General features: G+C 57.4%; 1 protein-coding gene across 2 annotated transcripts in view; it reads left to right on the forward strand.

Moving 5' to 3' along the window:
• Nucleotides 1-1,008: 1,008 nt before the first annotated feature.
• Nucleotides 1,009-24,023, forward strand: part of PXDN (peroxidasin) — a 76,878-nt gene continuing 53,863 nt past the window's right edge. Inside the window, exon 1 of one of the 2 annotated variants that reach the window (XM_043604657.1) lies at nucleotides 1,009-1,347. In XM_043604657.1, the coding sequence (XP_043460592.1) occupies nucleotides 1,139-1,347 (209 nt within the window). In that variant the 5' untranslated portion in view covers nucleotides 1,009-1,138. The remainder of the gene's footprint in view (nucleotides 1,348-24,023) is intronic. The other variant, XM_043604658.1, reaches the window with a different exon arrangement.

The raw sequence follows: 24,023 nt of genomic DNA on the forward strand, positions 1-24,023 counted from the left end.
GACACTGGCACTTGGGCACGGTCCTTACTTGTAAAATGCAGGAATCGGGTTTTTGTGAGAATCAGTGGATCACACGTGCAGTGCTAGAACAAAAGTGCGGATGCGTGTGTGTGTGTGTGTGACTCAGTCTCTCCTCCTTCCCCTCCTTCCCACAGCTCCCCCTGTGTCTCCTGGTGGTTCCACCCATGTCCCACTGGTTTATGCTTAAGACCGTAAACTGATTGGGTGAGGCCCACCCACACTGGAGGCCATCGTTACCTAAAGTCAGCAGACTGCACACATCCACCCATGCTTTCTCATCTGCAAACCACTGCAGCACAACACCTGGGTCAGAGCTGGGCCCAAGCTCTGTGTGCCAGCAGCCCGGCCAGATGGACACGGGACGGGGCCCCCGCGGCTGGTGTAGACATTGCTGTCGAGCTGAGAAGAGAAGGCAACACTGGTTTCCTGGGGGTGCGTCCACCAGGGAGGGACCTGCAAGGGCACTGAGCGACATCCTGACCCAGGACCCTACACAAATGTCCTCTGTGCTGGGAACAATGCCCTGGGGGCAGCAGCGGCAGAAAGAGGGCCGCGGGGTCACAGGCAGGTGCCCGTCTGCCTGGTTCCAATCCTGCTGCAGCTTGTGTGTGTTTAGAGAAGGGGGGGGTGCAGATTGAGAGAGAGAGAGGCTGGGAGGGTGGGAGAAGAGATAGAAAGGTAGGGAGGGGGAGAAAGAGAGAGACAGAAAGAGAAGAGAGAAAGGTAGAAAGAGAGAAAGAGAGAGAGAGAGAGGAAGAGGCCTCGTGGAACCGGGTCCGGAGCAGAGCGAGCACGCTCACACCGCTCTCACGCAACACGAGCGGCAAACGCGGCTGGGGCGGTGGCCCAGGCCGCAGCTCCCGCGCGCAGACCCGGACTTGGCCCCGGGGGGCCCCCGGGCGGAGAGCGGGGCGCCGCGGCCGCACGCCCGGCCCCGCCCCGGCCCTCGGGGCGGGTGCGGTGGGAGGAGCCGCGCGCATGTGCACAGCTGGCGGCCCCCCGCCCCCCGCGCACCGCTGGGACGTGGGCCGCGCGGGCGGGCGCAGTCCGGAGCCCGCAGGGTCGCGCCGGGCCCTCCCGGTCGTCTCGAGTCCCCGAGCGCCGCGCGCCCAGGGCGATGGCCGTGCGCCCCGCGGGCCCCGCGGGCCCCGCGCGCCGCTGCCTGCTGGCGCTCGTGCTGTGCTGCGGCTGGGGGGCGCTGGCCACGGGGACCCCGAAGCCGGGCGCCGGCTGCCCGAGCCGCTGCCTGTGCTTCCGCAGCACCGTGCGCTGCATGCATCTGCTGCTGGAGGCCGTGCCCGCCGTGGCGCCGCAGACCTCCATCCTGTGAGTGCCGCGGGGGCGGCGGGGAGCCCGAGGGCGCGGACGGGCGGGAGGGCGGGGGGCGGCGGGGAGCCCGAGGGCGCCGGCGGGCGCGGGCCTTTGTCCGCCTGGGCCGGGGCGCGCGGCCTCCGGAGCCTCCTTTGTTAGCCGGCGGCTTGGAATCCCCGGCTGGTCGGGGGCGGGGGGGGGGGGGGGAGGGCGGGCAGCCCCGGGAGAGTCCCGCTCGCCGCCCCCGCAGGCCTCTCCCTGCCCGCTCGCGTCCCCCCTCGGTGCCCCCTTCTCGCAGCTCCCGCCGCTCCCGGTCCCCACCCTGCCCGGGCGCACCGTATCCCCCCCGCCCTCCTCCCCGTCGTCTCTTCCACGCCGCCCCCTCCCCGGTTCCCTCTCCTGTCGGTGTTCCTCCTCCGCGCCCCCTTCTCCTCTGCGGCGGGGGTCGGACCCCGCCTGCCCAAGCGCGGTGCGCCCCCGCGCGCCTCCCCCTCCTGCAGGACCGCGTGCCCTCGTCCCCTCTTTGGGTCCTCAGAGTTCCGCAGCACCGCCTCCTGGTCCCCGCATACGCCGGGCGCCTAGAACCCGCCGGGTACCCCCGGCTCGCGGGGGCGCCCGTTCCCTCTGGCTTTTCCTGTGCTCAGCGAGCCCCGTGGCCATCTCGGGTGTAGACGGAGGGGGCCGAGCGCATTTCCGCCCGGGCGCGCCGCTCGCGGGGGTGCCACACTCGCCGCCGCTCGGCGCTCCAGTGGGTACAGGGCGCCCCGCACTTGGCCTCTGCGCGCGCAGACCCCCGGGCCGGCCTCGCCTTCCCTGGAGTGCCCCCTCCGCGGAGGCCGTGCGGAGGCGACCTACGCCCGCGGCCCCGGCCTGGCGCGCTCCGAGTTGGCCTCGGGCCTCGAGGTTTCCGGATGCGTCCCGGATTAGAAGCTCTCCAAATCTGTAAAGGCAGGCATGCGTTTTAGGCGCCGACTGTGTCCGCGGCCTACAGCTGCCCTTCTGGATGCCAAAAATAGTTTCCACTTTTCTTGGCTGAGCCCAACTCCTTTGGCACCGCCCAAGGGCCTGCAGAAGTTGTAAAATCTCAAGTGAGCTCTAGGAAGTGGGCGCTCAGCCTTGGGACTTTTAACCCGAGTCCGTGGCAGACCACCTCTCCCCTCCGCTGACTCTGCGACGCAGCTTGCTCGGGGTCTTTGGCGGGAGTCACCCTCCGCGAGCTGTCCCTCTCAGAGAGATCGGCCTTCCTTCCAGAGGACGCCCGAGAGGGCACCACACTGTAAACTAACAGACTCGATGGCGGGCACAGTGAAGGCTTTCTGGATACGGATAATTTCTTTACTGAGTCACTGGAAGAAACTTGGACCCGAAACCACTTTTCACATCTGGCCATTACTGTGCTTTGTCTCCAACTCTTAATTGCTTTTTAAAAAGAACAGCATTAAACATTTTTTTAAAAAATGTTTATTTAACTTTGAGAGAGACAGAGACAGAGCACTAGCGGGGGAGGGCAGAGAGGGGGGGAGACACAGAATCTGAAGCAGGCTTCAGGCTCCGAGCTGTCAGCCCAGAGCCCGACGCGTCTTGAACTCACAGACCGAGAGATCATGACCTGAGCCGAAGTTGGACGCTCAACGGACTGAGCCACCCAGGCACCCCAAAAAAGAACAGTATCTTAGAATATGAGCGTTGTGGAACAGAAATGCAGTCTTACTCCGGCTTACTGTTCATGGCAAGATTCTCCACAGAGGTTTAAGAGTGTTTGACAAATAGCCGATGGTAGGCCTGGAATGTGACATAATAGTTATTAACACTTGAAAGATTTCCAGAAAGCGTTCTTTTGCGTAAACTTTACCATATATTTTCACGGCTCTTTGTAGTTTCGAAAATGTTTTGAAATGCCCGTGCCTGGTCTGCTGGATTCTGTGAGGCAGGCAGAACGGACACTCTGCTGACCAAATCCCTTCCAGAAGGAAGCAGACTTTCACAGATTTGTGCTGAAATGGACACAAACCCATTTCACAGCTCTGCAGACCCAGGCCCGGGAAGAGGGCACTTGCCTGGGCTGGAGACGCTGGGAGGAGGGCCGAGCTGACTCCTGCGGTGACCCATTCCAGCAGGGGACCCTGTGTGGGTCACTGGGCCCCGGACCGAGGTCGTGGGAGCAGGGCAACAAATGGTGAGGGAGGAGGCTTTGGGAGACAGGATACGGTCCAGAAGGCGTGCACCCTGTGGAGGAGGAGGAAGGCCAGGTCTGAGGTGCCAGGCTCGCTCGGGCTCTAGTAGGTGCCATCACATGACAAGCTCCGCTCATGCAGAAATATTTAATTTTCCTTTGTGGCTTTTCTCCCAGCTGTCTGCTCTCATGCATCACTATTTTTTTTTTCCTATTTTAAAAATATTTCGTAGAAATTGGGCACTAAAAATATGAAGATAAAGATAGAACCTGGCTTCAAGGTTAGTTGGACCACGTGACCCCACATCGGCCCTTTACTTTTAAGGCCCCCCCCCACCTCCTCAAAAAGAAGGATTGACTCAGAATCCCCGAACTCTGACATCTCCTGAAGTGCTCCCGGAGTGTGTTCAAACCCGGCAGAGACTGGGTTGTTTAGATTCGTGGTCAGGGCTTCAAAAATAACGGTCTGTGACCACCCTGTGATTCAGGTTTGGGTTGAGCCCAGCTCATGCCCACTGGAAGTATCTGGCGTGTTCTAGAGTGAGCCGCACTGGCCCCCTGTGGTCTGGAGCCTCTAGCTCCGGTCTGCGGGCTCCGGTCTGTGGTTTGTGGCTCCGGTCTGGGGCTCCGGTCTGGGCTGTGGTCTGGGGCTCCGGTCTGGGGCTCTGGTCTGGGGTTCCAGTTTCCCGCTCCGGTTTCCCTGCTCTGCTCTGTCGCTGTGCTTCTCCAGAGGTGCTCCCGGGCAGCCTCGTCAAGCCCCCTTTCTACTGGTCTATGGGTGCTGTTGTGCAGTTCAGCCTGGGAGTGTTTGTAGAAGTTCCTGCTCCAGTTTTGAATGTTCTAGTCTGTTCACCACAGGAGAAGCTTGTCCCCACGGTAATTAAAAAGCGAGGACTAAAACAGTGTGACATCTCTGCCCTTCTGGCCCTCCTCTCAACACGGCCTCTTTGTCCGCACTGGGCTTCTGGCCTCGGGCAGACAGGCCCTCCACCCTCCGCACCCTCCCCCAACCTCTTTCTTTCCCTGTGGCCTCCATTGTGAGCTCATGGGAATCTACTCCCAAACTGATGACCATCAGACAGCCCAGGCCACGCCAGACAGCTGTCCATGTGACAGGAAGCCCGGGGACGCAGCCCGGTCCCAGAGTAGGTAGGGGCTGTGCCCACCAGGCTGCTGTCCTGCCCCCTCTGTTTCCCGATCGGACTCTGTTTTGCGGTCTGTGCCCACGTGCAGTCCCACCTCGGGGAACACCTGGTCCCGTGGCGTGCTGGAGGGGGCGCTGCTCAGTGCGGGCAGCGCTGTGGACCTGGGGTGCAGCCAGTGTGCCCTGCAGCGGCCCTGGGGTTCCCGCCTCATGGGTGGGGTCCCCAGCCATCCCCAGGCCCCTCTGGGGATGGTGATGCCCACTGGCGGTCTGTCATGTCTCACGTTGTCTCTGCCCCTGGGTCACCAGCCTCCCTTGCAGCTTCCCCGGCCTGGCTGTCGGGAGATTATATTTCCCGCCAAGTCCCCCTGGCACAGTGATGGGGTCTCGCTCACGGGGGCTGCGTAGAAACGTGTCCGAGGTGGGGGTGGGCAGTGCACCGCCCTCCAGCTGGGCTCTCCTCTCAGCACTTCTGTGCCCTCCCTCTGGCTCACGGGAAGCCCCTCAGTCCTGACCGTGCCCTCTGGGGACACCCTAGGCTCCTGGGGAGGCTGGCCTGAAGGTTACCGGGTCCATCCAGGTGGAGGCGGCCAGGTGGCTCCGCTGGGCTTTGCAGGACGCTGGGGGGTGCTGGAGCCTTTGGCTTACTTACAATTTCTGATTTTCCTTTGATGTTCCCAGTTACCTCTTTAGCTCAAAGGTACTTGAAAAGCACCACAAGAATATTTCTAAAATACTCAGGTAGTGGAAATCTATCTTCCCTCGAGGGTGATGGGCCAGTGTCCTCCCATGCTCGCTGCTCCTCGGGTCCGCGCCGACGGGCGGCTGCTGGCAGTCGGCCTGGAGAGCGGCAGGAGAGGACGCTCTTCAGCGCTCAGAACAGGCTCCGGGAGGGACCTTCCCTGGGAGAGCTGTCACTGAGACATTTGTCACCGGGTAGTGGGGCTCTGTGTGTGTGTGGCCACAGCCCCAGCCCCACCCTCGAAAGCTTGTGTTTGGAGGCCGTGTGACCAGGTGGCCCTCTTGGAAACTCACAGCAGCTTAGCTGGGCTTCAGGAGTTTGGAGAACTAGCTTCCTCCCGTGTGTTTTGAGCTCGTCAGTCCCTGCGCCTCTGAATCCAGGAGGCGATTCTGACTCGGCCTGGCTTCCTTCTTTGCCCGTCCCGTGACTCGGTTTCTCTCTGTAGAGGACCGTAGGCTTCCCTTGTGACGGCCTGGGCACAGCACGGGCAGCCCCTTGTTCGAGCTCTGGGAATTCTTCTGGAGCTCCGCACTGGCCAGCCCAGCTTCTGGAGCCCCGAGGAGTCTCTTCTGCCTGAGCCGTGGGCTGGAAGCGGGCGAGGGCTCGTGGCCTGGAGGGAAGAAGCGAGTGCCCGGCAGACAGACAGGTGTCCCCTGCAGTGATGAAAGGTTCAACGTTGCAAAGGTCAGCAGAAACGGAGACAGTTCCAGTCTCCGGAACTTTCTCCCCATCAGTTGGAAAACCAGCAGAAGTCTGGCCTGCATTCACTGGGCTGATGCCCGTCGGCTCAGTAGGAGTTTTTTCTCTCTGACTGGAGACACCACAGCAGGGCGGAAGCTGGAGTAGATCCCAGCAGGGCTGTGGCCGAGCTCTGAGCTCTGCAGTCAGAACCCAGGGCTGGGAGGCAGGGGCCTGGTCCCCTCGCCCCGTCTCCGCGTGCTGTGTGCACTTGGAGAAGCCCTGTGCTCTCTGAATGCCAGCACCTAGCGAGGAAGCTCTCCTGAAGCGCGGCGTCCGAATGTACTCGGCATTTTAGTCGTGACCGTTTCCATACGTGTTAGGGGCCACGTGAGAAAGTAGGAGACGATGCAGTTGATTTAAAAATGCGTTTTTTGGTGAATGCAATTTAAAAGCAGTTAAACCTTCCCGAATTTGATGCCTCAGCAGCCCGCTGGGACACTGCTGGTGGCGCCTCTCCCTGTGCGGGGCAGTGGCTCCTGCAGCAGGTGGGCCCCCGTGTGCTCATGGGCCCCTGCGTGCTGCATACACGATTTGCGCAGACCGGGCGCCCCTGCCGCGGGTACGTGGGTGCTCTGTTGGTGTGAGGGATAATCTCGTCGATAGATTTAAAATCTAAGTCGATCGTTTCAATGACTTACACATTGTCTTGAAGTTAATTTTGCACATGTCCACCAAGAACCTCATGGGTAAACCCTCAGACGTGGCAACGAAATGATGTTGCAGGATCCATCACAAAGCAACAAGATAACTCACGCGGTGTAACCGGAACCTGGCAAGAAAGTCGGGAAGGAACCTGTGTGCCGCTTCGCGGGTTCCTCTGGGCGTCCCCTTTTCCTGGTGCCCACTTCGCTAATTTCTTGGCTCGTTTCTTTGTTCTGGAAACTGTTTCTCAACATTGCCCTGGGGAACAGAGCTTCACCTGGCAATGATCCACCCCCCTCCGTGTGTCCCGGGGCACCGTGGCCTGGTTAGAGTGGTTTGTTCCAGACCTCCGTGCCCAGAGGACGCTCGGCTCACCGAGGATAGGGATCCAGCATCTCCTTCCAGCCTGGAGGCCCAGCCCAGGGCGGTGGACGAGGTTCACGGGGAGAAGGCTGCTTCCGAGTCCACCCCTGGGTGGGAACGGGCTCGGGTCTCCCCAGACCACAGAGCTCGCTGGGATCATCCCGGGTCTGCTCTATAGTAGGGCCTGAAGCACATGCTGAACCAGCAATAATGTTCCTTTTTTGACTTTTGGGCGAATTTTCACGTAAGGAAAAAAAAGCCTTATTGAGACACAATTGACATTTAGAAAGGTGCTCATGTTGAAGGTGGTAAGTTTGACATCTGTCCCTGCCCGTGAAGCCCTCACCACGGTCAGGGTAAGGGCCCTCCCTCCCCTCGCCCGCGAGACCCCTCTCGCCCCATCCTGCCCCACTGAGGTGACCGGGTCTGTGTTCGCACGCGGGATGTTGGTCTTTGTCACGGTTCCTGGAATGTCTTGGTCTGATTTGGACCCTTCAGGGTCAGCCCTGCCCCCTGGGATGAGTTCAGGAGCATTCCTGCCCTTTCCACGTTTTGGGTGAGCGTGGGCAGAACTGCTTATGTTAGTCTTTTCTTAAATGTTTGGCAGGACTTCCTGCGGCAGCTTCCCTTCTTCGCGGGAAGGCGAGCTTGCAGTGAGTCCCGATCGGTCAAGGCAGCATCTTCTCCCCGAATGAGCGCGGGTGGACGGTGTCCCCAAGGTGCTTGCCCTCCTAAAGTTGTTCCTTTTCGCCCCTTCACATCTGCGGGGCCGTTCGTGATGCCACGCCTCTGGCTTCTGGTGACAAATGCTGTTACCTGACTAGTCTGCAGGAGACTCATCCGTTTTCCTGACCTTCGCAAAACCTACCTTCTGGCTTCATTGGGTTTTCTCCTTTTTTCTGGTTTTTTTGCTAATTTCCTTCCTTCTACTCGGATTCCACTGGCCCTTGCACACCCAGCCGAGCGCTCTTTGCCGAGTGGATCCCTGGGGTTTCCTTGCTCCCCCTGGTGCATTCTTCTCCGCACACTGCCCTGAGTCAGCTGCCTCGGTCTCCCCAGAGGCACAGCATCATCCCCTCCTGTAGGGCGTGACCTCTGGCGTGCTTGTATGGTCTCAGGGATCATGTCCTTTGTTGACCCACACGTACGGTCCTCGCAATACTTGCTTTGTGTCTTTTGTGGGCTTTTAGGTCGCTTCAGACAGGAGAGCAAGTCCAGTCCCTCAAAAGTGTGATTTCCCCACTTGCTTTTGTTTCTAATCTGAAAAAAATTTAAATTATTCTGCAACAAAGTGTGTTAAAAAAGTAAGTAACAGTTGGGGTGCCTGGGTGGCTCAGTCGGTGAAGCGTCCGACTTCGGCTCAGGTCGTGATCTCACGGTTTGTGAGTTCCGGCCCCGCGTCGGGCTCGGTGCTGACAGCTCGGAGCCTGGAGCCTGCTTCGGATTCTGCGTCCCCCTCTCTCTGCCGCTCGTGCTGTCTCTCAAAAACGCGTAAACATAAAACAAAATTGAAGAAAAAAGGTAACATAAGAAGCAAGCAGCCACTGGCTTCACATGCCTAAGTCTAGATTGAAAAAGAATTAAAAACGATGCCACCCTGCTGTTCCCCCTTTGCCTTTGGAATGCTGTTGTATCAGCTTGGTCGCAAAGTCTAGGTGGATTGAAACGACGTGAGTTTTTACCTGACCCACAGGGGCGTGGTGGCGATGGCCCTGGTTGGGCAGCCGTCCTCGGGGTTCTGCTCTGAGCCAGGGGCCGGCACACCGTGGTCACGGCCAGCGCGATCGCTGCCCGCCTTGTAGACTGATCTGTACGAGTGTGTGCCGGGCCCCCTCGGCTGTTTTATCTACGGCGGCTTTCCAGCTCCAAAGGCAGAGTTGCGTAGCTGTGAGAAGCCAAAATAGTTACAATCTGGCCCTTTACCAAATGTTTGCTGTCAGAGCGACTCGGGGACCCGGGCTCTGGCCATGCACTGCTGCCCTTAGACCCTGCCCTCCACGCTGTCCTGGAGGCACAGAGAAGGTGAGCGAATACTGAGGGGGAGGTTCTATGCCCTCGGCCGCTGCAGGTGACACACTGCTTGCACTCACGTGCTGTCTCCCGCCCCGCCCACGGAACGTCACTTAGTGCGCCCCCAGGAAGTGCCATGCATTTCAGGCATCTCGAGTTTCTGCACCGTTGTGGGGGACACTGTGGTGCCTGATGACCGTGCCCCGAGTCAGGCCCCTCTTCCCGTCCCGTCCGCCACAGGCACTGCCATTCAGGGCACAGAGCAGCTCTGAGCTCCGGGCCCCTTGTGACACAGGTCAGCTGGATGGCAGGACGCTGCTGGCCATGTTTCTCAGTGTGGTGTGACCTAACGGGGGCCTCACCCCCAGCCCTGTTCACTTTGCTCCAGCTGTGGGCTTAGAAAATACCATCACAGGTAAACGGAGGCTAACAACTTGCTCCCTCTCCTTCCAGCAAAAGGATTTTGTTGTCTGGGGTTAAAGGCAGTGTATTTATCCCCCGTAGAGAGTCTCTGGGTGCGGTTATCTTCAGTAGGTGGAGGATAGTTCAGGGATTGTAACTCCTGGATCAAAGCCACATTTCTCCTAAGCCAGTTGCTTAACCAAAGACTTCTCGGAGGGCTGACGGATTTGGGCTGGTGTCTGTCCTAGGTGATCAGAGATAACGTGGAGGTGATGGGAGGCAGAGGGAGAAAAACCAGGAGGAAACAGTGCTCGGCTTGGATCGCCAGCTTCTGGAACCAGAATCTGCTGTTTTTGAGGTTCGGGATGGAAACCGTGCCTGTCCAGCTGCCCGCGTGTGGGGCACACTTGGCCTGCGCCTGTCGGCGGGGCACTGGCTCTTCCTGTTTGCTTCCCGAGATTCTGACGTTGTGCACAAGTCTGTACGGTCCTCGGACATTTGCCCCGAGGCCTTCTGTCTCGGGCCCTCAGCTGCTCGTCAGGGCTCACCTCTCGTGCGCACTCGGCCAGTTGCACGTGTGCCCAGGGGCCTTCCTGCTGAAGGAAGGCTGAGCCTTCGGGGAGGAAGCTGCAAAACTGCCCTCTCACCCACGCATCACGCTGTCCAGTTTATCTTTCTTACGGTGTTTTGAAAGTATTCCGTGCAAGCTGTACGTGTTCATAACAAAAATGTGAAAATACAGAGGGACCGAACAAAACAAATAACTTGCATTCCTATCGTCGGAGGAAAGTCTTACGGGATTGGGCTTGCCTGTCAGATGCACGTGTGCCCATTCACGTGTGTGTACGTACAGACACGGAGATGCTGGTACGTCTGTTTTCCTGTATCCTCTTCTCTGTCTCTGTCTCTGTCATCTGTGCGCCTGCAGTATTCCATTCGTATCTTTGGCCAGTCTTCCACACACCTATCTGTATCATCTGCTTCCCCATCATCCGTCCATCCGTCTGCCCGCCTGCCTGTCTGCCTGTCTGAATGTCCACCCACCCACCCATCTGCCCATTCATCTATCCATCCGTCCATCCACCCTTCTATCATCTGTAAAAACTGAGGCACAGTTTGTGTTCTTCTCTGCAGTGCACATCACAGCACATTGTGCCCCTGTGTCTGTGTGATAATTAAAGGTCTGTACTATCTTTGCGAATGGCCATGTAGCATTTCTTTGCTCAGAATCACCAAATTTATTGAACTCCATTTTTATGGGTCATCTCTTTGTGTCCACGCTTCTGCTATTTTAAACAGTACCCTCTCAATGCCATTGTGTGTGTATTTTGGTTACTTCCGGGCACGTTTTTGTAATCTGCAACATCTTGTTCTGCACCGAGAATTCTGGTCAACACATTGTGGGCTTTTCTAGGTCTGTTTCCTTCCTGGACACAGTCGGTGTTTTCCTGAGGACAGGCGTCCTCTGTCCCCTGAGCGTCGGTCCCTTCCCGCTGAGAGAACTAGTCCCTTTGGGGCCGTTTCTCGTTGTTCTCGGGCAGGACAGCGCACGGGGCATCCCTCGGATGCCTGGACCCTGGAAACGTGGTGTGTGTACCTGTTTCCTCACTCGGTAAGGACACCCTCGTCCTTATGATTTGCCTTCTCTCTGAAGACTTTCATCTGCCTTTGTCCCGAGAACCCAGGCAATCACCTGATCCATGTGTCGGCTGGGTCTGTTTTATTTCGGACCCTTAGGGCTTCCGCTGGAGGCCAGATGTTCCTGGCTTGGTCTGTGCTCGCGGTTGGCCGTCTGTCTTGGAGCGGCAGTCACACTGACACCCCGGAACCTGCCCTGGGAGGAGCTCCACAATCGGCACCTGGGCCCCTGGCGTCCTGCTCCTGAAGGCCGTGTTCGCAGTGGGTCCTCCTTGTTCTCAGTGGTCCTGTTCCCTAAGGTCACTGCAGACACGGGTCAGCGACCCCGAACCGTCCGTCCTGGGGGCCTGCAGGCCTGTTCCCGGGAGTCTCGTTACAACACTGTCATCAACCCAACAGTGGATGACCTTCTTTTGTGTGTGTTTCTGTTTAAAGACACTGTATTTAATGCAGACTCCGGACTGACCCGCCATGAAGTCCCAGCCAACAGTGTGCAGCTCCAGCCGGAGTAAAGCTCATCCCACACACCTGTTTTCTCCTGAGGCCCGTCAGGGCTCTCGAACTCAGAACTGGACAGGACTCCAGTGCCATGCTCGGGGACAGTTTTAAGCTGCGAAGTCACCCGAAGAGAGCACAGGAACGCAGGCAGCCTAGCACTCAGTGGGCAGCAAGAAGGACACCTTTTCACGGCCTGAGCAGGAGCCAGACGGCAGAGGGTCACCTGGCTCTCCTCTACGCTAGGAACACGGGCGTCCGGCCCCTCAGGCTCTCTGCCACTCCTTCCGGTCCTCGAGTGATGGCAAAAGCTCCGTGAGGATTGATTTTAGGGTCAAGTGTGCAGATATGGAATCCCCGGATCATGAGGATCGAGTGTGCTGTCGGTATTCTGGGTGGAGACGCTGTGACCTGAGGGACAAGGGAGGTGTCCCCCAGTGTAGCCACCACACCCCACGCGCCCCTGTGCGACCTTCTCGGCGTCTGAGCCCATGGGTTCCGGGAGGTACGAACAAGGCAGGCCCCTGCAAACACCTGCTGGGTCTGCCCAGCGTCTCACGGGACAAAGTGCCCTGAACGACTTTGAGCGACTTCGACCGACTTCAGCGTCCAAAGTCATTACATTTAGTTGCTATTTGAACACGTCCTAAGGAACCCAGTGTGTGGGGCACCCCAGGTTAGGTGCCGTGGTCTGAGGTCAGGGTGATACTGTGCTGAGATCCTGGCCCCGTGCCTGCCAGGGGAGCTCATTCACCCTGGGGCCTCGGTTTCCCCATCTGTAGGGGCGTTTCGAGGAGTGAGGAAGAACACACGTGTGCATCTGCTAACACGGCCTGGCCAGGAGACGCTTCTGCCGTGGAGACTTGTCTTATGGTTTGAGTGTGCTGAATTGAACTGTGGGGCTGTGCCAGCAGAGGCAAGCAGGCAGGCCCCCCAGGCCCAGGGAGGAGGGGTGTGATGTTGTGACAGCCGCGTGTTCTTCCTGGTGGCTGCGGGGCCACCGATGGCGCTGTCACTCTGTGCCCTGACTTTGATTGAATCACATACTTGTGATTCAGACAGGAACTACCACTAAGCATAATGCATTTTCCATGCACCTCAGGTGCCGTTTTCTCTAACAGACCAAACTACCAACATGAAACTCACCCCACGCGGACAGCACTTGCGAGGATCCAGGAAGTGCTTGGTGACGGCCAGTTCCCGTCCTTCCCAACTTTTGTAACATGCCACTCTGGCAGTGAACTGGCGTTAATCATTGGCTAAGGCCTGAGGACAGGGACAGAAGAAATTCAGAGTTACTCCTGGTAAATGTAAGGCTGACATTACTACATTTTGCCTTTGCAGTGATTGGAGCTCTTGAATTGTTATTTTCTCTCTTTGTTGGGGGGAGAAGAAAGCGTTTACTGCTCTTGGGCAAGAAGATTTCTTTACTCAGAAGTGTTGTGCAAAGAAACCTGACTTCCCAGACCTGTGGGAGTGTGTGTCACCAGAGGATACGGCTTCACTTCCCTTCATGGCTTCCGTTAGGGAAGGGGACCCAGATTAGGCTCGTCACTTCCTGGAGTGGAACAATATTTCTGATGTTCTGTACTCAGCTGCACAGCACTTTAACTTTTAAAAATAGCGATTAAAGTGGATACAGTTAGTCATCTTTGTTATTTACTCAGACATGTGGGATGTTTGCGTTGGCATGGCAACAGTGGCTAATATTAGTCTTGAGCTTGTGTTTTCTTGTGGATTTGTTTGTTGTGTAACTGTCTTACATCATTGTGTGTGTCACTCCATCCATCCATCCATCCTTTCTTCTATCATCACACTCCTCCATCTAGCCCTCCACCTGTCCACTTATGTATCTCTCATCCACACATCCACCCACCTGTACATCCATCCATGCATCTATTCATCCATCCATCCATCCATCCATCCATCCATCTACCCACCCACCTATCCATCCATCCATCCATCCATCCATCCATCCATCCATCCATCCGTCTTTCCATCCATCCATCCATCCATCCATCCATCCATCCATCCATCCGCCTGTCTTTCCATCTATCTACCTGTCTTTCCATCCATCCATCCATCCATCCATCCATCCATCTATCCACCCATCCACCCATCCATCCATCCACCCACCTGTTTTTCCACCCATCCATCCATCCATCCGCCTGTCTTTCCATCCATCTATCCATCCATCCATCCATCCATCCATCCATCCATCCACCCACCTACCTGTTTTTCCATCCATCCATCCATCCATCCATCCATCCATCCATCCATCTATTCGCCTGTCTTTCCATCCACCTGTCTTTCCATCCAACCATCCATCCATCCATCCACCCACCTGTCTTTCCATCCATCCATCCATCCATCCATCCACCCACCTACCTGTTTTTCCATCCATCCATCCATCCATCCATCCATCCATCCATCCGCCTGTCTTTCCATCTATCTACCTGTCTTTCCATCCATCCATCCATCCATCCATCCATCCATCTATCCACCCATCCACCCATCCATCCATCCACCCACCTGTTTTTCCACCCATCCATCCATCCATCCGCCTGTCTTTCCATCCATCTATCCATCCATCCATCCATCCATCCATCCATCCATCCACCCACCTACCTGTTTTTCCATCCATCCATCCATCCATCCATCCATCCATCCATCCATCTATTCGCCTGTCTTTCCATCCACCTGTCTTTCCATCCAACCATCCATCCATCCATCCACCCACCTGTCTTTCCATCCATCCATCCATCCATCCATCCACCCACCTACCTGTTTTTCCATCCATCCATCCATCCATCCATCCATCCATCCATCCATCCATTCGCCTGTCTTTCCATCCACCTGTCTTTCCATCCAACCATCCATCCATCCATCCATCCACCCACCTGTCTTTCCATCCATCCATCCATCCATCCATCCATCCATCCATCCGCCTGTCTTTCCATCCATCCATCCATCCATCCATCCATCCATCCATCCACCCACCTGTCTTTCCACCCACCCACCCACCCACCCACCTGTCTTTCCATCCATCCATCCATCCATCCATCCACCCACCCACCTGTCTATCCATCCATCCATCCATCCATCCATCCACCCACCCACCTGTCTATCCATCCATCCATCCATCCATCCACCCACCCACCTGTCTTTCCATCCATCCATCCATCCATCCATCCATCCATCCATCTGCCTGTCTTTCCATCCATCTATCTACCTGTCTTTCCATCCATCCATCCATCCACCCACCCACCCACCTGTCTTTCCATCCATCCATCCATCCATCCATCCATCCATCCATCTGCCTGTGTTTCCATCCATCCATCCATCCATCCATCCATCCATCTGCCTGTCTTTCCATCCATCTACCTGTCTTTCCATCCATCCATCCACCCACCCACCCACCCACCCACCCATTCAGATTATCATCCGTCTATCCATCTGCCTAATCACCTACCCCTCCATCCATCTGCCCTCCTGTTCATCCCTCCCTCCCTCTCTCTTTCCTGGCATCCCTGCTAGTGTCAAGCATTGGTGCTGAGACACATTACGTCCTGTTGCAGGGGCCTCCCTGTACCAGCAGACAGGAACCACTACATCCGGAAGTGCCACCACGCATGATAGCCGTGTGCCTCTATCCTGACACAGCCCAGTCCCTGCTCCTTCCTTCCCTCTCATTGGTCAGGAATGGGATTAGAGGGGCGCCTGGGTGGCTCAGTTGGTTGAGCGGCCGACTTCGGCTCAGGTCATGATCTCACGGTCCGTGAGTTCGAGCCCCACGTTGGACTCTGTGCTGACCGCTCGGAGCCTGGAGCCTGCTTCAGAGTCTGTGTCTCCCTCTCTCTCTGACCCTCCCCCGTTCATGCTCTGTCTCTGTCTCAAAAATAAATAAACGTTAAAAAAAATTAAAAAAAAAAAAAAAGGAATGGGATTAGAAGCTTAGCTGGAGGGACACAGAAAAGGAAATGGTTGTGGAAAGAACTGTTTCTGTAGATCCAGGCCTCTTGGAGCTCAGAAAACACCAGCTTTAAAATCCCCCTCCCTTATCATTTTCTTTAGCCACAGAGAAGCCTTCTTATTCTTTTGAGCCTTCTCAGAGCTCTGTGTCAAACAGCCTTTTACTACTGTTTCCTGCGAGAATGACGTCCAGCAGAAAATTATCTGAATGGTTGTTTCCCTGTTCCCTCGAGGATCCCGTGCAGCTAGCAGCATCTGGAGGTGCAGAGGACCTGGTTTGTGCTGCATTAGGGCTTTACGTTTTCTCACTGGGGAAGGACTCCAGGGCTGCGGACCCTGAAAATCAGGACAAAGAAAGAAGACCGTCCCACCGCCACCGTGGGCGAGGCAGGGCGGGCTGTTGACGTGGAACAGCCTTGACTGAAGTGAAGAGGTCCACCTAGGAGACTTTGGAGAGGGCCTTCCTTGGCTCAGCGTTACTTTTTATTCTCTCTGCCTTGTTGTGTGTCCTTCCCTCAGAAGCTGGTGATTGGCCCCAAAGCCATCTGTTGTGAGTTCCTTTTGGGGTTAATCATCTGTCCCACGCCTCTTTTGTCCTCTGATACTTTCTCATCGATGAAACTCTTACTTAGCTCTCCAAAATGTTTTCTTGTTCAGAATTAATCGGGTCACATTTCTTGTCTTCCGGGAACTTCCTTCTGTATGTAAGGAGCCCTGTAGGTGAGGTGCCTTCAGAGCCTTTTGGGTGGAGAGTAACTATTTGATTTCCGTATTTTTTTATTCTATTTTATGATCCATTTCCTCTGTGTAGGTAATTGAAACACAGCCTGATTTGAGGCTTTTAGAAAAGCAGCAAGCAAAAACGCATCTGTTTGGTAAGGCCTGAAACCGGTTGCTTCTTGGGCTTGGTTTGTGCTTGAGAGTATGTGACTCTGCTCAGCAGTCGGTGAAGGTTGGGCGAGTGCCCAGTAGGATGACATGGTTTATCTGTTATTTCGCTGAACTCAAAGGGCAAGCTCTGTCTCTCCCTCTCTGCAGGAACAACCTCAAGTAACTCGTTCAGCGGTTTAAATTATAATATTTATTGCAATAAGTTGGCTTCACCAGCATGCCTGGGTGCCTGCGATGGCTAATTGTGTATTTCAGACTGGGCCACAGTAGACATGTTTGGTTGAACGTTACTCTAGACTTTCTTGAGTCAGTAACCTTTGAGTAAAGCGGATTGCCTTCCATGGTGTGGGTGGGCCTCATCCAATCAGTTGAAGGGCTTAGGAGAAAAAGGCTGGGGTGCCCTGAGCAAAAAGGAATTCTGCCAGCAGAAGGCCTTTGGACTCAGACGGCACCTGTTTCCTGGGTGTCCAGCCTGCTGGCCCACCCTGCAGATGTTGGACTTGAGCTTCCATAATCCCTCCTTAAAATAAACGCCCCCTCGTATATATGTACACACACGCGCGCGCCTGTTGGGTCTGTTTCTCCAGACAAGCTTGACCAACGCACTGTCCCTGCCAAGTGTCACGTGACCCTGGTTGTCCTGGCCACAACTGGGTGGGTCTGGTGGGCACCTGACCAAGGACAGTGAGTCTGTATGCTGGCCACTTGCTGATGTTCCGGCCCTGCCCTGACCAAGGACAGACTGCTCTCTGGGGAACGGGAGCTAGAAAATACTAAGGGATAAACAGCTGGCAGTGGGGACCGACACTGGCAGGCTGTGGCCGTAGAGAGGGTGCAGGGCTGCCATGAAAGCCCCTTGCACGCCCAGAGCCCTGATGAAGCAGAGACAGGCACCTGGCCACACACCCCTGCACGGGGGGGGGGGGGGGGGGGGGGGGGGGGGGGGGGGGGGAGGGAGGGGAGGGAAGAGAGGGGACCCAGCGTCCGCTCCTGTGCAGGAGCCTGAGCTGTGAAATGAGTTTTTAATCCCTTGAACTCAAAATAGTAGGAACCTGATTATTTTTTTATTTTTAGTGTTGTATTAACGTTTTTTTAATGTTTATTTATTTTTGAGAGACAGAGCATGAGTGGGGGAGGGGCAGAGAGAAAGAGACAGAGAATCCAAAGCAGTTCCAGGCTCGGAGCTGTCAGCACAGAGCCCGACGCGGGGCTCGAACCCACAGACCATGAGATCGTGGCCTGAGCCGAGGTCGGATGCTTAACTGACTGAGTCCCCCCAGGCGCCCCTAAAACATTTCTCTAAAAAGGAAAGAGAGCCCCATCTTTCAGTTACTTATCACGGAAGCAAACCGCTCACTGAGGAAGACGCAGAGAAGACACTGGCGGCCTCGCTCCCACACTCCTGGGTGTGGAGACCGCTTTCCCTCTGGCACGTCTGTGTGTTTAGTGTCCTGTGTGTTTAGTGTCCGTAAGGAGCTCGTCTGCAGCCCCTGTGTGTCGACCTCGCCTGCCCGCCCTCAAGGTGGCCATTTTCAGTAGCAGGATTGTGGTCAGGCCCCCAAAGCACCTGCTGGTGGCCCCACTTTTCAGGTAAAGAAGCTCACTGTGGTTGCAGGGAGGACAGTGCCCCCTCTGGTGGCAGGTCAGGGTCGCGCCAACGCATACGTGCCTTTGAGTGTGCGCGCCTGTGTCCGTGCGTGGTTGCCCCTGGCCGGCCACGGAGCTGCGAAGGGTCTGGGTGAGTGTGTGCGCCAGGGACTGGTTTGGGTGGGTGTGTTCTGACTGGGCACGGAGCATGCCCGAATGGGCCCCTTGTGTGGGGTTCTTGCCACGTGGGGGCCGTGGGGGCCAGGGTGCTGGGCCCCTCCTGAGCGCCCTTTGCCCTTTTCACACCGGCCCCTCCCCCCGCTTAGGTGCCTTCTGGTGGCCTGCCCGGCCCCACCCTCCACGGTCCTGCCTCTCCCCACCCCTGCCTCTCCCCACCGTCAGAGTGAGGGACAAAGCCATGGGGGCTTCAGGGAGGGAGCAGGCCTGGGCGGCCCTGGGAGTTTAGTACAGAGATTGGTGTAGTGGGTTAAATTTTGTCGATGGTGTCGTACTCGGGTACGGTGGGTTAGGACAGTGGGTCAGCGCGGCAGATTAGAGCAGTTAACACAGCAGATCAGAGCTGAAGATCATTGTAACCGATTATTGTGGTAGAACGGTAGGTCAGTAACGATTATGTGGGCGGTTGGGATAGCAGGTCAGTGCGGTGTTATTGTTGTGGACTGATACCAGGTGGGCGTGCCAGTCCAGTCCGGGGCACGGTCCATGTGCGGTGGATTAACAGCACAGATCGACACCGTAGAGGAGTCGACCGGACCAGGGTTCTGGAGCTCGGATCAGCCAGGGCTGGGCTCTGCGCCTCTCGCCGGAGGCTGGCCGCTGTGCTGGGTCCGGGGCTCCGCGGCTGCCCCGAGGCGTGAGTGGCCTGAGAGGTGTGGCCCTCGGGGGTGACCGGCTTCCTCGGTTCTGACGCGCCCACCCTCCGGGCGGGTGTCGGCACAGTCTGGACCGGCCCCCGTCGGTGCCCTTTGGCTCTGTCCCCAATGCAGGCTCTAGAGAGCCACGGGCTGCTTTCTGTGGCTCAGAGGCAGGGCGGGGACAGCTCGTGGGACCTGGCGTTTGTATTCAGATGATCGTGGTCTTTTTTCTCACGTCTTTCCTCGTGTTGTGGAGCGATTTTCTCTAGTGTTGGGTGTCTCATCGCGTGGGTTTGTGTGTCCACCACGTGGTGGTCCTGCTGAGAACACAGGGGATAGCCCTGTGCTCACGGGCGGTTTGCTGCTGACACTGACCCCGCAGAGCGGGAGGGGCGTCCTGGTTACCGCGCGCCTGCGCTGGACACGAGCTGTGGTCTTAGGAAGCTTCTCCTGCGCGCAGAAATCACACATCCCAGATCCCGCGTCCAGAAGGTCTTATTTTTCTTATCAGTCAGTTGTGTTTTGAGAGCCTTGCTGGTTGGGACACTGACGAGACGTTCGCCGGATCCCGGGCTCACGGGTCACCTGAGCGCCGGCCGGGACGGTCCCCGCAGGCACGGTGGGGGGGTCAGGGGAGTGTCTGCAGGTGCAGCTCTGGGACCGACCGTGTCTGAGGGCTCCTCTCCCCACAGGAAACGAGAGCAACACAACTGAACTGACCACGTATTTAAAGATTATTATTATTTTTTAATCACATTTTGTTTTATTTGAGGACGAGGACATGGCCTGTTTGGGGGCCGAGAATAGGTGTCTACCACAGTTTAATTCAGCACACATTGGGGTGGCCACTGGTCATTAACAGGGCCCTGGACCTGACCGTGGGTGTCACAGGTGGGGTCCGCAGGTGGGCTGCGGCTTTGGAGGGCACAGCCTCTCACAGGGGCCATGACGGATGTGTTCCCCAGTAACTGGACCCTCCGAGGCCAGACGCCGTGTGAGGACATCACAGAATTCCTTCTGTTCCGGGCAGTTCGAGACGTGCTCACTGGACGGGGACCTGGTTCTTCAACTGGAACCTTAGTGAGGACTGGGTTTTGACGTGTCAGGTGTGGGAAGGACTCCCGCCAGCTGTGGGACCCTGGAGCAGGTCTGTCCGCGGATGTCGGCGCTGCAGCCTGTTTGGGGAGCAGGGCAGTCCCCCAAGAACGTGCAGGCTGGAGGCCGGGGAGCGTGCGTGGGAAGCCTCCGATCGGTGGGCAGAGAGAGGCTAGGTCTAGATTGGCAGGGAGCCAAGTTGGGGGGGGGTGGTTGCCGTTGACTGTGGGGTCCCAGCGAAGGTTTTCGGTGGGAGAGGCCGTGAGGACGCAGTGCTGCTAGAACCTGCAGGGAAGGAGCTGACCGAGGAGAGGCCTGGACGGTGGGAGGGGAAGGTTTGTTCGGGAGAAAGTCGTCTGATGTCAGCCTCCACATTTAAAATAAATGGACACTGGACACATGAAGAAACAGAGCACTTGCCTTTAGCGCTGATAGTGTGTATCTAGCTGGTAACCTGGATTTTTTTCACAAAGGAGAAATATAGTACTTTTAACGAAATACTTGTTTTTCATTTCATAGTTTTATTTTCATTTCATCCATATATAAAGGCACTTTCAAAAATAACCACAATAATGCATCTAAAAATTAGCAATGATTTCTTAACATCGTCTGATACCCTGCCAACGTTTCCCCTTCCCCAGTCTGTGTGTATGTGTGTGTGTGCACACATGGGCTTCATTGTCCCTGGTGTGTGTGTGTGTGTGTGTGTGTGCACGCGTGCACAAGCTCCATTGTCCCTGGCGTGTGTGTGTGTGTCTGTGTGCTCGGGCTCCATTGTCCCTGGTGTCTGTGTGTGTGTGTGTGTGTGTGTGTGCGCACGGGCTCCATTGTCCCTGGTGTGAGTGTGTGTGAGCGTGTGTGTGTCTGTGTGTGCACAAGCTCCATTGTCCCTGGTGTGTGTGTGTGTCTGTCTGTGTTTGGGCTCCATTGTCCCGGGTGTGTGTGTTTCGGGGGGGGGGCTCCAGTGTCTCTGGTATATGTGTGTGTGTGGGGGGGCTCCATTGTCCCTGGTGTGTGTGTGTGTGCGCGCGCGCGGGCTCCATTGTCCCTGGTGTGAGTGTGTGAGCATGTGTGTTTGGGCTCCATTGTCCCTGGTGTGTGTGTGGGGGGCTCCAGTGTCCCTGGTATATATGTGTGTGTGTGGGTCTCCAGTGTCCCTGGTATATATGTGTGTGTGGGGGGGGGGCTCCATTGTCCCTGGTGTGTGTGTGTGTGTGTCTGTGTGTGCGCGGGCTCCATTGTCCCTCGTGTGAGCGTGTGTGTGTGTGTGTGTGGGCGTGTGTGTGTGTGCTCACGCACGGGCTCCATTGTTGCCGTAAGAGTTACCGGTCACCAGTCGGGAAAAGCTGCTGAGGCCCCTGCATGCGATCGCCCGGGGCCGAAAGCGTTTGCCCAGGTCCACAGGCGCCCGAGAGGAGAACAAAGAGGCCTTGAACAGCGGCGGCTGCTGTGGAATCTGCGCCCGTCAGACTTTCCGTGGCCGCCGGGGATTAAGCGCCGTTGGGTGGAGGGTGAGAATCCCCGGCCGGCGTGCACCCTTTTCTGTCCCGTCCGCGCCTCAGCTGTCGGGACGCGTGAAGGCGTGCCCACGTGGCCATGTTTCTGGACGTGACTCGGACCGGTTTTAGCATTTATGTTAAAGGGACATCAGTCTGTCCCTGGAAGAGTGCGCCCTCCCCAAGTTAAGGTCGGGAGAGGGTGAGTGAGGGCTGTCTGAGCCTGTTCCCATCGCGCCTGGTCACGGGGCTCTCCGGAGTGTGCCCAGGGAGGACCAGGGTCTTGGACGTGGGGACGGCGTGCGGGGGCCCAGACCCCTGCTGAGCCGTGTGATTTTAAGCCAGTCGGCTCACCTCTTTGAACCGTTCCACCGACTGTAAACTGGAGAAGTGCCGTGCCAAGCGGGATGGAGGTAGGGTCTCTTTTGCGGGGTGACCCCACACAACCCCCATTCCAGAAGGTGGCCTGGGCCCCGGCTCTGATCCTCTCTTCCCAGCTGGATTCCTGCTCTGCTTACCTCATTTCGTGTCCTCCCAGGACGAGCCGGTAATGTTATTGCTTCATTCTGCAGAGTTGTAGACTGAGGATCAGGGAGGTTAAGACATTTGTCCAGGATGGCACAGCAGCAAAATGCAGAGAAGGGATGGTAACTCAGGTGTGTCTGGTGCTTCCTGGGCCGCAGTCCATCTCCTGGCTGTCACACCAGAACACTGACATCTACTCAGAGCAGTGGCCTGGAGACAGCGTGTGTGCACGTGTGTATATGTGTAGATGTGTACATGTGTATGCGTGTGTGCATGCGTATGCGCACACGCGAATACGTGTTTATATGTGCACATGTGTATACAGGTGTATGCGTGTGCACGTGTGTATATTATGCACACATGAGTGTGTATATGTGTGCACATATGTATAGTGTGCGCACGCATGCACTGGTTACTTTTGTTTCCCATGGATGAGTCCCGAGAGGCAGGGGATGGGCCCTGTGAGCACCACCGAAGGCTGCTGTGGGGACACCCAGGTCAGAGGTGTCCCAGCGCCCTGTCGGGTGTGTCGTCTGCTCCTGTGTTCCCCCTCAGCCTGCTTGGCTCCCCGGGGTCTGTGACGTCGCAGAGGACGCCCCGCCATGTACTCAGGTGCTCTTCCCCTTGGAGGAGCCTCGCTTATCCGCACCACTGCGTCCTGTTTTCACAGCAGGAAGGCCACGCATGGGAGTTTTCAGTAGAAGCCGCGTGGCTCCCACTTCCCAGGGCCCGAGATCGAGTTGGCATCATCCTGCTGGGAACAGGCCCGTTCAGTTGCGGTTTTCTTAGCGGCCCCTAACGAGGACGACGTCCGCCCGCTGTGTTTGCAGGGACGCCCTGGGTTAGTTGGACAGCGCGGACCTCCCGCCCGCCCACGCGGGGCGGACCTCCCGCCCGCCCACGCGGGGCGGACCTCCCGCCCGCCCACGCGGGGCGGACCTCCCGCCCGCCCACGCGGGGCGGACCTCCCGCCCGCCCACGCGGGGCGGACCTCCCGCCCGCCCACGCGGGGCGGACCTCCCGCCCGCCCACGCGGGGCGGACCTCCCGCCCGCCCACGCGGGGCGGACCTCCCGCCCGCCCACGCGGGGCGGACCTCCCGCCCGCCCACGCGGGGCGGACCTCCCGCCCGCCCACGCGGGGCGGACCTCCCGCCCGCCCACGCGGGGCGGACCTCCCGCCCGCCCACGCGGGGCGGACCTCCCGCCCGCCCGGGGCGCGCCTCCTGGTTTGCTCAAGAGGTGAGTGTGGGTCCTCTCTGCCTCTGTCATTACGCAACTGTCCTCGGTTTAACCCCCGCGTGCTGGGCTTTCTGGGTCAGAACAAAACGGCCTTGGGAGAAGTCCGTGGTGCACAATTTTGGGTTTTTTTTGGTCTGGAAAGTAGGGAAAACACTGATTTCATTTTTTAAACACCCGTGGGAGAAGTTTGCGATTTTTCCCAGAGGAACCAGTGTGTGAACTCGTACATTTGTTTCGTTCATTTGTAGGGCAGAGGGAAGGCTTTGCCGGATCGGCTGCCTCTGCGTGTGGCCCGCGAAACAGCAGTCCGGCCACAAAGCCTGGGGAGGAGTTACCTAGGGCAGAGCCGGAAACAAAGGGTGCCAGGGCTGCGCCAGGCTCCCTTCGCGCACCGGGTGTGGACCCTGGGCCCAGGGCCCAGGGCCGGAAGGAGCCCCCGCCTGCTTCTGTCTGGCCCGCGAGCTCAGTGTTTCACACTTTTAAGTGGTTGAGAAAAATCTGAACGAGAGCGTTTCCTGACGCCACAGTTGCGGGGTTCCGAACCCTGTGCCAGGAGCTGGGGATCTCTAGCAGGCAAGCCTGGGGCCCCCGTACCGTCTGTGGCCACGTGCTGCGGTGACCCGGGCAGGGTCTCCCCGCTCTGCGTGGGGGGCTGTGGGC

The sequence above is a fragment of the Prionailurus bengalensis genome, chromosome A3 (genome assembly GCF_016509475.1).
Source record: "Prionailurus bengalensis isolate Pbe53 chromosome A3, Fcat_Pben_1.1_paternal_pri, whole genome shotgun sequence".
NCBI lineage: Eukaryota > Metazoa > Chordata > Mammalia > Carnivora > Felidae > Prionailurus > Prionailurus bengalensis.